Below are 13,053 nucleotides of genomic sequence, written 5' to 3'. Positions count from 1 at the left end.
GCCCCCTTCCCAGCCCCATGGCGATACTCCTGCCTGCTCATGTCTGGGGAGTGGAGCCCGGCACCCAGCCCGCTCCGTGGGGCGGTGACTCAGCGGCTCCATTGCCGCGTCACCCCATGAGTCACCCCAGCGGTTGCCTCAGGCACCCGCTCCTGGAGGGACGGGATGCCCCTGGGCACGAGAGCGCACAGGGGCACAACTTCCTCCCCATACCTCCCAGCTGCAGGAGGCAGCAACCAGCTTTAGAGAATAGAACCCAGGAGTCCTGACTCCCAGCCCGCCTCCCCTTGCTCTGACCACCAGGCCACACAGCTCCCAGAATGCCCCCTCACCTGACAGATGGGGGCTACCCTGGCATGTGCCCCCTCCCATCCCCCAGTCATCCCTACTGCTCTCCCTGACCTCACGCCCCTGTTCCAATTCCAGCCTCCCACAGGCATTCCCCCAACAGCCCCCTCCCCATCCATCCCCCTGATCCCATCAGCCCCTACTCCAATCCTGTCCCCCACCTACATACTCCCCATGGGCCCCTCCCCCATCCATCACCACTCCCCCCACCCTATCAGACCCTGCTCCAATCCTGTCCCCCACCTTCCCACTTCTCCAACTCCCACACTCATTCGGCACCCCTTCCTGTGGCGTCTGGGCGGGCACAATCCAGCCTAAACCAGCCCCACCTTCTCACCCCGAGGGTGCCTGGCAGACAGACCCAGGCTGCAAACCCAGCTCCAGGCTGGCACGGTAGGGCCCATGGGGCCCACAGGGAACTGCCCCCCTGTGAGGGGCCCCGCACACTTGGGGGGGGGCAGATTTCTGGCACTGGGAAGGAGATACATTCTCTCTCCCCTCCCCCCAGCCCTCCCTGAGCCGGCTCCAACCCGTTCGACAGGTTCCAGCAGCACCAGCACCATGCTGGGCCAAACGGCAGGGAGAGCCCCCAGCCGCTCCTCTCTGCTCCCTGTCGCGCCAGTCCTGCCCCCCTGGCAGCTTCCCTCTGTCCCCTAGTCAGAGTTCGTCCGCCTAGAGCTCGCCCGCTCTGCCCCTGGGCTGCTTCTCTCTGCCCCCTGCCCCACTCTGATCCTCCCCGGCTGCTCCTCTCTGCCCCTGCCCCTCTCTGCCCTCCTGGCTGCCCCCTGTGCTCCCCCACCGCTCCTCTCTGCCCTCCCGGCTGCCCCCCCACTGCCCCCACCATCTTGGCTGCTCCTCTCTGCCCCTCTCCAGCCTCCCCCCAGCTTCTCCTCTCTGCCTTCTGCCTCCCTTCTACCTCCTCCAGCCACTCCTCTACCCCGCCGTACCTCTCCTGCCCTCCGGCTGCTCCTCTCTGCCCCCTGCGCCCCACAATGCCTCTCCCCCCTCCCCCGGCTGCTCCTTTCTGCCACCCCCTCCAATCATCTCTGCTTCTGCTCTGCCCCTTCCACCCCTCCCCCTGATCTTCTCTGCCCTCCACTACGCCCCTCCCGCCCCCCTGATCCTTGGTGCCTCCCGCCACACCCCTCCTGCCCCCCACACTCAATCCTATCTGCCCCCCTCCCACAGCACCGGGGCAGGGGGGGGGCTGTCTCCAGAGCACAAAGAACCCAGCATGCAGATGGGAGCCTGCTCCAGTGAGCTGGGGCAGGGGGCTGGGGGCACTGTGCTTGTTCTGGCAGAGAGGAGCGGTGGGGGGGGCACAGGTCAGCATTCAGTTGGTGCTCCAGCCCCACACTCCAGCCCATGATTTCCAGCAGCCAGGCAGCGCGGCCCCATCCAGATCCTGCTCCTACTCCTGGCCAGGCAGCGCAGCAGCCGGTGATTCACCTGTTCGGGGCGGGGCAGCAGGAGGCCCATCCACCTGTCTGGCATTCCAAGGCAGGCAGCAAGGAGACGGGAACCTGCCACAGCGAGCTCCAGCACCTGCCTGCGCGGCGGCTGTGCCGTGGCCTGGCACTAGGGGTAGCGGGGACCGGGCGACGGCACAGCACAGAAACTGCCCAGCTACTCCTGGCTCACCCCGCAGGAAGTGGTGGGCACAGGGCCACCCAGGCTACCCTTGCAGAGCCAGCCACTGCCCCCGCCAGGCGCCAACCTCTTCCCCCCGGAATCCATGAGCTGGGTGACAGGTCAGAGCCGGCTCTGCAGAGAGACTGCCAGGAGCTGCCCAGGCCCCCTGCATCCAGTCTCCGGGGCTCAGCCCCATCTGGTTCCAACTCCCCAGCAGCAGGGCCTGGAGCCCTGCCCTGGAGAGAGGATTCCCAGATAATCAGCCTGCTTTGCCCCACTGGCAGCCCCACCCCCCAGAGCTCACACTGCAGAGTCAGATGCAGGAAGAAAATGGAAGTGATTCACAGAGAAAGTCATTACTGGGATCAGAGACGGCAGGGTCGAGTGGCTAGAGCAGGGGCACTGGGAGTCCGGATCCCTGGGTTTTATCCCCAGCTCTGCTCCTGTGAAGTAGGGTGATGACACTCACTGAAGCACCCCATGCTAGTCAGCCCCAGCCCCTTGCAGCTGGCTCGCCAGGACTCCGCAAGCCTGTTGAGTGGCACAGCACGGCAGACGTGGCAATCGCCATTCCACACCCATCTTCCATCCACACTGACCAAGCGGGGCCGGGCACAGCAAGAGCTGCCACGGCCCAGTGCTGTCTCCCCTTTGTTCCCAGCCCCCTCCCCACCAGCAGCTGGTGGGTCCCTCCACATGGCCTTTACAGCATCCCCACCAGGGAAAGCATCTGGCCAGGCTGGGGCCCAGGGCCTGCAGTCTCTCCAGCCAGCCCCTTCCCAGAGGACTGGCCCAGCCAGGGCCGGGGAGCCAAACAGCCTCCCTTCAAGTGCTCCCGCTGGCAGGGCTGAGAACCAGGAAACTCAGCACACTCCTTCCTGGCCTCTCCTACACAGGCCAGCTGCTCCAATGGGGGCTGGGGAGGTGGTGGTCAGCCCAGTCACCCTAGCCTGATGGGGTCAGCTCAGCTCCGGACACGGCCTAGGTCTCACATGCCCCCCACCCAGCTCCACAGATCAGCAGCTGCTTCCCTTCCAAGGGCTGTCTGCAGCCACTGGGATCAAATGACTCCAGGGCCCCCTCGTGAAGAGGCCCCCTGTCTGGGAGACTCTGGGAAGGAGGCCGGGCAGGAGGAGTCCGTCCCCCCCCCCCCCGCGGCAGGAAGTGGGGATCTGCGGGGCGGGGGTGGGGGGGGGCAGCACACGTCACTGCTAACACTGCTCTGCAATCTGGGATTGCAACAGCCACAGCAGGGAGGAAACAAGGGCTTGGGCGGGAAGGGGGGGGCAGATCTCGGCCCCTTTGCCAGTGTGGGGTGGGCGGGGGAGAGAGCCAGAGGATATGAGCCCTGGGGTGTCAGCTCTCTGCCCAGGGAGCCCCAAAGAAAACATCCAGGCACCTTGTCACTCTGCCCTCCACTAGCCTTCCCCCAGGCACAAGATTCACCCCTTCTGCAGCCGCCCTCCCAGCTCATCCCAACCCCGGCTGGAAGCCCTTTCTCCCCCCAATGCGTCAGCAAGCATCACCCCGTGTTCCCCTCCCCAGCGCGGGGCCTCGGGGACAGGAGGGGTGGCGCCCAACAGCTGGGCCTCCAGAGGCACAGTGAGTCGCCCACTGCCTGGCTGCTGACATGGAAAGAGACCCACCCCACCCCCCTGAACTCTTAAAACACCCCATCCTGCCCCAAGCATCCCCCGCTCCCATCAGCTCAGGGCAACCCCTAGCCCTTCTCACATGCTCACAGCCCCAGTGGGGTGGCTCCACGCCATTCTCCCAGATTGGCTCCCCTCCCTTGGCCTGGCGAGGGTCCCTTCTGCTGCATCCCTTCGCGGGGGTCATGAGGAGCAGGCAAGAGGCTACCTCACAGTAAGTGGCTGCTCCCCACATCCCCCAACCACTGGGGCTTGGTGCCATGACCCCTCTCCCTGCTGGCTGGCACTCCCCAATCACCACCGGCTCTTTAGGGCAGGGCCGTGCCAGGCACGGTGACAAGGGCTGTGGGACAGCCATGCAGGCCCCCAGCCAAGGACCCACATCAGGTGAGACCCAGCAAGATGGGCGCAGAGCCGGGAACAGAAGCCAGTGCTGCAGAACCTGGGCTGGGCCGGCTGAACCACTGGGCCACACTGCCTTTACTCCTTATGGCGCACTGCCGGGAACCACCCTCCCTCCTGTTAACCCAGCCCCAGGCCTCCGGTTCCCGCTGGTTCAGACCTGCCCATCCGCCGACCCCAAGGACAGTGGGAAAGGCACCCCCCCGTCCCCTCCCCCCCGCAGCCTGTGAGCAATACCCAACCACCATGGAGCCCATCTTGCCTACAGCCCCGTGCTGGATGGCAGCAGGCATGGATCCCAACCTGCAGGGCAGGAGGTCACTTACACGCAGGCTGCCTTCCCGTTGGAGTAGAGGATGCACTGGCCGCCATTCTCACAGGGCATGGAGCCTTCCAGACACTGCACGGCTGCAGGGAGAAAGCGGGAGAGAGCCCATTAGAGCAGAGGAGTGGCCCCCTCACCTCCCTGCCCCCACCCCCACACAGAGCTCCCTCGTGCTGGCCCCTCTGTGGGGAGCCCAGCTCAGTCACTGGCCATGCCAGCTGCACCAGGGTGGGGGGATCCAGGGGGCTTCCTAGCAGCAACCCCTGACAGCTTCTGCTCACTGCTTCCCTGTGCCCCCGCCTCACCCAGATGGTCCTTGGTCCATCACCCGCCTGGCTTAGAGCACACTGTTCAGGGCAAGCCCCAGGGAACATCAGAGCACCCCATAAACTGGATGGACGTGGCAGGACCCTGCCCATAACCCGAAGCCCCACCCTGAAATGATCAACAGCAACGTTGCTGTAAAGCAGTCCAGTACAGCTGCCAAGGAGGGATTTTATGCTACTACATACATAAAGGTTGCTACCCTTCCCCCTATATTTATGACAGCTGCTATCAGGGCTGGGATTTAAACAGCCACCATTAGGCTTCAGAGTCAATGCTGCACTGACACTGGTACTGAAGTTGCATGGGGAAAATTTCATCCCAGCAGCAGCAGGCAAAGGGAAGACACACACACCCCACAAACCAGGAGGAGGGCAGCTGTCAGACAAGTTCCATGCATGACTAAGAGTTTAGTTTGGGGGTGCCCCCCACCAGTGAGCCAAGGAAAGGTCTGTATGACTCCACCACCACCAGCCCCCAGTACCATCCAGCACAGGGGGAGGGGGACAGGGGTTTTCAGGGCTCCAGGCACAACCTGCAGGTTCCAGTCAGATGCTATGGCCCCGCACCCCCTGGGACCAAGGAGACAGCAGCCCCCAGAACTCCAGCTCCCAGAACCCTCTCCCCTGTGGCACATGGGCCCAGGCCACCAGGACCCCACAGGGAGAGGAGGCAGCTCGGGACCTGTGAGGGCCTCAGAGCCCAACCAGTGTCTTCATCAAGTGTCCAGGGACCTGCCCTGCTAATCTCTGCCTCTTCCCAGGCCCCTCATACAGTAGTAACTTGCTAGCTCGGACCTGGGCTCAGAGACCCTCACCCTGCCAAGGACACTGGGTCATGCCAGGCAGCACAGAGCCGGGGGCCTTGGCCCCACATGCAGGGGACAGAGCAGCACAGCTGGGAGGGGACTGCGACTGCACCATCCTGGGTGTTACAGCAGTTCGAGGCCCAGGAGACCTGCACCCACAGCTCACCCTACAGCCAGCCCAGCCCTCTGCCTCCACCCTGAGCGCCAGGTTCCCACAGCCTGGGGAGGGAGGGTCGCTCTGAGGGAGACGGACTGACACGGAGGCCCCCCCCAGCCCCCAGCCCAGGGACCTGTTGCCCAGGGCAGCCCCAGCTCTGCCAGCCCCCACAGCCTCCTGAAGAAGCCTCCCCAGGGACAGTGAGACCCATCCTGTGCCAGGATGATAGGGACCAGCTGCCAGCCCTGGCTGGACCCAATCTAGGGTCGAGGGGCCAGGGCACCCAGCCCTGCGAGCCCTCTCCCCTTCCAGACCTCTGGGCAGCTCTGCCAGCAGCTGGGCTAGCATGGGGGTGCAAACTAGAGACACCCCACAACCCCCCCATGGGCCACTGCCTGGGCTGCTAATGGGAGGGTGGAGTGGGCTGGGCTGGTCACAGCCCCCCCACCAGCTCTCCTGGGGGCCTGGCTGGATTGGCCCCCTGAATAAATGGGGTTAAGACATCTCTATGCCCCTGGGGCTGCAGCTCCAGGCCCCCTGGAGGAGCCGATCCCAAAGGGAAATCCCAGCAGCAGTTTTCCACGGCTGGGGAGCAGGGCAAGGCACAAACCCATCAGCCCCCTCCCCCCATGCAGAGAGAGAGGAGGCCAGGCCTGGGCCCCACAGGCCACATAGGGCTCCGGGGCCTTGCTCCTTCCCCCACCAGCCATTTCCTCCAGACCCACTTGGAGCGTGCTGCGTGCCCAGCACACAGATCAGCTCCCAGAGACAATGCCGCCCCCGCCCCTCTCCCCCACTCCAGCCCCGGCTCCACCAGGCAGCCCCCAGAGCCAGTGCTGCAGGCGAGACCAGCCCCCTCCCCACACACGGCTGCAGCCGAAGGGGTGGCATCGGGCTTAGACGGCTCCCACCCCCACTCTGATCCCTGGGCTCCTTTGCCCTTGGCGCCAACCCTCACCCCACAGCCCCGTGAGGGGCCCCAGGCGTGGCAGCTTTTGGGGAGGGGGATGAGATGCCGAGAGGCTCATTCTCCTGGAGAGCTGGTGGGGCTGCCCCAGGTGCCAGGAGGAGGTTCGGGCCCCACACGGAACCCCCAGCCTGTCAGGCACAGATGAGTCTGTGAAGCGGCAAACCCAGTCGATCCCCCCACAGTGGAGCGGGAGCCTGTTCCACACCGGGATGCGTGCGATGAGGGGCTCCCATGCCCCCCAGTGTGATACCCAGGGCAGGCCCAGCAGTGGGGGGGGATGAGGGGGGGGAATTTTAAGAAGAGTCCTAACTTCTTCCACCCTAGAGAGGGAATGCGGGGGAGGGGGGTCCCAGAACATTAACCCTTTGGGTGCCAGCTCCAACTCCCCATCTGCACGGAGGCCTGATGGGAAGTGCAATGGGGAACCCGCAGCATGCACCCATGGGGCAGGCCCTCACAGCCCTCCAAAGAGGGCACCAACAGGAAACTAAGGCATAGAGATAGGAAGGGGACTGCCTAAAGTCACCCAGCGAGTCAGTGGCACAGCTGGGAGAGAACCCAGGAGTCCTGACTGCCAGCCCCATCCCCAATTCTAACTCACTAGCACCCATTCCCCCCCCCAAAAAAAAAAACAAACAAACAGCAGCAGCCAAGGCCCCATCACTGCAGAAATTCAAGGACAGTGGTGATAAGAGGCTGTGGGAACGCTGGGGCAGTTCATGCTGCCAAAGGCGGGGTCAGCCAGGATGACCCTGGAGGCTCCGGTGCCCCGGAGGGCTCTAGGACTCCTGAGGTGGGGAGAGGCACAGAACGACCCCCCACACCTCCCCCAAGTCCTGCTGTCCAAAGTGGGACACCCTCACAAACAGCCCCAGCTTCTCGCTCCGGCAGGCCTGGGGCACAATCTCCCATCAGCCCCTCCAAGCAGCGAGGTGCTCAGCTCTGAGACCTGGGGGTTACAGACAGTGAGGGGGGCACTGTGCCGACACACACCTGGCCCCACCCCGACCCCCGTATTCCCCTGCCCCCCACAGCTGAGTTAGGGACAGTGCATGCTGGGACACAGCCACTCACCCCTCTGCATCACAGGTATGCCAGGCGAGGCAGGGCACATACCGACAGAGTCTCCCACCCCTGACCCATGCTGTCCAGCAGCCCGGGGATCCTGACCACAGGCAGCCTAGCAGGACTACTTAAGCTAGCAGTAAGGCAGTGACCCGATAGCCACAGCTAGCCCAGGGACTGCCGGTACCTCCCATCTGCCTGAAACAGCACACCAAAGGCCAAGCCAGCCCAATGCATGTTGTCAAGCAGGACGCAGGATCCAGAGCCACCCAGAGAGGAACGGACCAGGGAAAGGTGAGACAGCCAGGACTCCTGGGTTCTATCCTCAGCTATGCCAATGACTGGGCCAGAAGTAGCCCCAACCTGCCTCCTCTCTGGCATTTATGAAGCCTCATGAGGAGCTCAGGGCCCCAGGGAGGGCTCAGCCAGCGCCCCAGGCTGTTCAGTTATGGATCCCTTTGCTGCAACTCCCCCGCTCCCCAGGGCAGGGGAAGGGCTGCTCCTGCCAGCCAAGGACCCACGGATGGACCAGAACTGACCGTCACAGGATAGCGGAGCTGGCACCCCTGGCCTGGCAGACGCAGCCAACTGCCCCGCCCCAACAGTGCAGCCAATTCAGAGTGGTTGGTCTGGGAGAGTCGGAGCCTCTCATGTCTAGGGGATGCCAGCTGTGACCCAGCCCAGAGCATGGGGACCGACTGCCACGGGGTTGGCTGGAGTGGGAGACAGGACCTGTCACTTCCAAGGCGCAATCCAAGCCCCGGCATCCGAATCCCCACCACTGGGCCCAGTAGGCACCCTTCAGTGCAATTGGTGCCCCCGGCAGGGCCCGGGGAGGCTCACACACTCCTCGCCCTCCCCATGGCTGGGGAAGGGGTCAGTGTTGCTAAAAGCCCATGAGTGGAGGGGGACTCGTGAGACGCCACTGCCCCAGGATTCCTGGTCTCCATCCTGGGTGGGCGAGCGGGTTCAGGCCCTGATTCTGGGGCACATTTGGATGCTGCCCTGGGGAAAGCTCTGTGATCGCCAAGGCAGCAGGGAAGGGGGCTCACAAGCCAGGCAGAGAGCCCCTGAGAACAGGTCCACACTGTCCTACCAGTTGGGCAGGAGAGCATGGCCTGCGCTGGCTGTGCTGGGCCAGGCGGGCCCCCCAGCCCCACTCCTCCTGGCCCGGCAGGTTGAGTCCCTGGGTCTCCCCTTGCTGCAGCCAGCGGCTCTGTGGGAGGAGTGTTTACAACCGGATTAGCCAGTGTGATTGTTCAGGCGGCTCCAGGGCCCTCTCCAGATTCCACAGCTCTCCAGCTGCCTGGCCGCTTTGTTCACAGGCTAGCAACGCAGTGGGGAGAAGAAAGGGGCAGGCAAGTCAATGGCCCAGCCAGCCAGCAGGCCGGCCCTCTCCGGCATCTGGAGGAGAGGCAGCTGCTGCGGCTCTGAGCACTCCCCCCCCTCACCCATAGCCAGCGCCAGGGGAGGGGCAGGGTCTCACACTGTTTGTGGGTGAATGACAGAGGCCAGAGCCACCAAGCCATTGCCTGCCACCCAACTCCCGCCCCCGCTGCATTCCACAGGGGAGGCCGCCCCCACAAGCCCCTTCACTTAGGGGGCAACGTGGGGAGCCTGGCCACAAACCAACCGGGTCCCACGCAAACCATCGCGCCCTGGGGACCCCGCACTGCTGCAGCAGGGCACAGAGAAGCCAGTTTTGTGGGAGCCAGGCTGCTCTGGAGGAAGGAGGAGGTTAAACAGGGGGTAGCTAAAATCAACCAGGGAAAGTCCTGGAAACGAGAATTTGCAAAGGTAGGACCTCATCCCCAGGATGGGGGCGGGGAGCTGAGCTGTTTCTCCCCCCCCATCCCCCAGGAGGACCAGGACTGGGGGGAGGACCAGGACTGGGGGGGGGACCAGGCCGCTCCCCGCCACACACGAGGAGGGGGGTAATCGACACCCCGATAACCTGATTTCTACTCCGACCACCCAAGACAAGAATTTACCCAGAAGAGGCTGAGCTGAGCCCAAGGCCTCCCAGCCCTTGCCCAGCCCCCAAGCAGTTGGAGCTGCAAAGGCCTCGTCCTCACTCAGGCTGTGACAGGGGCTAGAGGCGTCTTTCCCTAGTGAGGACACTGTCTGGGTGCATCTGGAGGCTGGTTCCTGGCTCCGGGACTGAGACGCTCCAAGCTCCTGCGGGGGGGTTGGCACCAGCAGTCTGTGCGGGAGCAGCGGCCAGACCCCTGTCTAGCCGTGGGGCCACGCGCTGCTCAGGAACGAATAGTGGGGCTTCCGCAAGGCAGCGAGTTGCTCAACAAGAACAATGCTGGTCTATGTCCAGCCAGGCAGCAAGGGGGGAGGAGGGGTTATACTTCAGGGCATCCTCAACCTGCAGCAGCCATCCCACAGGCCCTGGGCCCATCCACATGTGGTCCCATGGGCTGGGAGTGCAGGCAGCAGGCCAGTCTCCCGGAGCCGCACAAACCAGTCCAGCAGCTTCATGGGCAAGTGAAACCCACGCTGAATAATAACCCTGCGCTGTATTTACCTTTCACAGCAGTTCTCTCATCGCTGGCACATTGCTGTGCACCAGCAAGTCCATGCAGGACACGCGATTGAATCATCTTATCTCCCAGACGCATCACCTCGGTCCCAACTCACACTCACTTGGGGGGCGGCTGACCAGCTGGGACCCCAGGACCCTTACTGAGTTTGCCACTTGCCCGGCAGAGCCAGGGGAGGCCAGATCCCAGCTGGCCCAGTGCGGAGCTGGGTAAGCATTTTGAAGTTCTCTCCTGGCCTCCTCAGTGCTTCCTAGCCAGCCGGTGCCCTGCCGCAATGCCCCAGCTCTGTGGAGAAGTGGGGGGAGCCCAGCCCGGGCAGGGCTGGGAGCACCCCAGGACGGTGCCTCGGAGTCACTTTCCAACACAGAAAAGTTTGAGCATCCGGGGTTGGCAGAGGGAAGAGACCGGAGCCAAAGCAGCTGCTGGAGCCTCTGTGCAGGAAATCAGCCCCCCACCACACCCCACACCCCCAGCCCCCACACTCATTCCACACACTGAACCACAACAAAAATGCCATCAAATGTAATGTCAGCCCCAGCGGCCCCCCCAGGAAGCCGTTTCATGGCAATCCCAGCTAACCCCCCGGGGGTGGGGTCCCTGCTCCCCCTGCACAGCCCCCACCCCAATACAATGTGATCCCCCCCACACTCTGCGCCGGGCTCGTGGGGATTTCATGGGCAGGAGGCCGCGACCGCAGAGTGGGGGAAGGGCGGCAAGGGGGAAGGCGCCGGCTGGGGAAGCCGGATCCGCGCTCCAGCTCCAGGTTTCCCCGCGCGCCCAGGCTGGCTGGCGCAGGCTGCTGGAAAGTTACTTCTAGTCAATAGCGAAAGAAGAGGAGCGCAGGATTGTTCCCCGCAGCCTCAAATCAGTGCCTGCGAACTCCCCGCCCCAGCCCAGCCGCGGGGCAGGGGCCGCGCAGCCCCCTCCCCCAAGCGGGGATTATACATTGATTAAGTATTTTCTTTGTGCTCTGACACAGGGCCAGCCCCCTCCCCCCAGCGCAGACAAGGGAGGGGGCTCTCCGGGCAGGGGAGAGCGCACAAGAGACTGGTTACAAGTGGATCCCAAATTGGACGGAGCCGTCACCGTCCTGAGCCCCCCCCCCCCCCCGCAAATTCAGCCGCTGATCCCTGCCGGGGGAGCCCGCATCATTGGGACGCGCGGCGGATTCCTGGCTTTGAAACCCCCCCCCCCCCCCGGAAAATAAAAGTTTTGTAAAGTTTGTAAAGAGAAAGTCAAGGGACTAGATCACGTCGCTCCCCTCCCTGACGCCACCAGACGCCCCCCGCAACATCAAACTGCGGGCCCCGAAACCGCCAGGGCCCCCAAAGACCAAGAGAGGACCCCTCAAGAACGGGGTCTCCGGAACTGCCCCAACACCGGGCTGCTTAGCAAGAGATCGCCGGGGATGGGGGGGGGGGTTCCCCTGGCACTCGCGATCCCCGCTCCAAGCTCTCCGGACCACAGCTCCCACAGCCGGCGCGCCCCCCGCACGGGATCCCCGCCCCTGCCCCCTTACCTGCTCCGGCTCCCAGCTGCACCAGCAGCGCGATGCCCAGGAGGCTGCCACCCAGCAGCGCCCGGGACCCGGCCCCCGAGCCCATCCCGCTGCTCCGCTCGCGATCCCGGACCCGGACCCCGCTCCTCCGCCGCCCCCGCCCTAGAGATCCATGGCGCGGCCGGGAGCCCCGCGCCGCAGAGCCAGACTCCAGCGCAGCCAGGCTGCCTCCCTCCCTCCCGGACCCTGGGAAACTTCCCCCGCCAGCAGCGACTCGAGTCCCGGCCCGGCCGCCCCTCCTCTGCGCGGGGCGGGGCCCGGCCGCCTCCTCCCCGGGCTCCCACGCTCCTTCCCTCCCCTCCCTCCTGCCCAGCCCGCTCCCGGCCAGGCCCAGCCCCGCGCTGCAGCCAGCGCCCCCTGCCCGAGCCGGCGCCGGCAGGTGCCGGGGGGCTGGCCGGGCTCACTCGCTGCAGGCGGGGGGAAAGGGGGGCACCGCGGCGCTCAGTGGGGCTCGGGCTCTGGGGGACAGATGACTGTGGAGGGGGAGGGGTGCAGTGGGGGGCTTTGCAGGGAAATCTCTGAGCGACCGGGTAAAGGCCCCCAGGGTAGAGGGCTCCAAACCTGCCTCCCCTCCCCCAGCAGGGCGAGAGGGGGGCACAGGCAGCGGTGTGTGTGCTGGGGTCAGAGATGTGCTGGCTCAGGCCCCATAGCCTCGGCCTTTCCCACAGAGTCATGAATCCTCCCTCCAACATGACCAAAAAAAGCGGTTGTTTTTTATGAGCATCCAAATCCCCAAGGAGGGGAAAGTTTCCATCGCTGGCTGGCTGTGGCGAGGGGCGGCCCGTCATCCACCCCCGCTTCCGGCGACTCCAACCCAAGGCAACTGGTGGGGTCCGCACGCTGGGGCGGCTGTAGCCCTGGCAGGATCCCTGCTGCATTGTTAGCTTTTGGGGGGAGCCAGGCAGACTCGGGGGTGGAGTAGAGCAGACCATGGATGAACTGACTGAGTCCCAGCTGGAGCAGAACCAGCCAAGGGGGCTGGAGAGAGATGCTGGAGGGCTGGTTAGCATCTTGGGGGTTCCTGCCACTTTGCCCCAGCTGCTCAGGAGCTGGAGAGAACCACTTGCCCCTCCTCAGTGCAGAGCCCCCCCTCGCTCCATCACCAGCTGGAGTCGGGCCCAGCTGTGCCCACACTGGTAACGGTGCCGACCCAGAGCCTTTTGGCCTCACGCTGCCCTGGCAGGATGGAGCTTTCCTGGAAAGTTCAAGGCAGTTCAGACAAGACAGCTGGGCTCCAGGAGGGTCCAAGGCAGCTCGGCCCAG

General features: G+C 64.7%; 1 protein-coding gene across 2 annotated transcripts in view; it reads right to left on the bottom strand.

The window, feature by feature from the left end:
* NOTCH3 (notch receptor 3) overlaps positions 1-11,980 on the bottom strand; it is a 45,429-nt gene extending 33,449 nt beyond the window's left edge. The window contains exons 1-2 of one of the 2 annotated variants that reach the window (XM_037883958.2): positions 11,752-11,980; positions 4,361-4,442 (exon numbers count right to left, since the gene is read on the bottom strand). In XM_037883958.2, the coding sequence (XP_037739886.1) occupies positions 4,361-4,442; positions 11,752-11,836 (167 nt within the window). In that variant the 5' untranslated portion in view covers positions 11,837-11,980. The remainder of the gene's footprint in view (positions 1-4,360; positions 4,443-11,751) is intronic. The other variant, XM_043533010.1, reaches the window with a different exon arrangement.
* Positions 11,981-13,053: the final 1,073 nt, after the last annotated feature.

The sequence above is a fragment of the Chelonia mydas genome, chromosome 20, assembly GCF_015237465.2.
Source record: "Chelonia mydas isolate rCheMyd1 chromosome 20, rCheMyd1.pri.v2, whole genome shotgun sequence".
Taxonomy (NCBI): domain Eukaryota; kingdom Metazoa; phylum Chordata; order Testudines; family Cheloniidae; genus Chelonia; species Chelonia mydas.
Note: the sequence above shows the minus strand (reverse complement) of the source record. Positions and strands in the feature narration are given on the sequence as shown.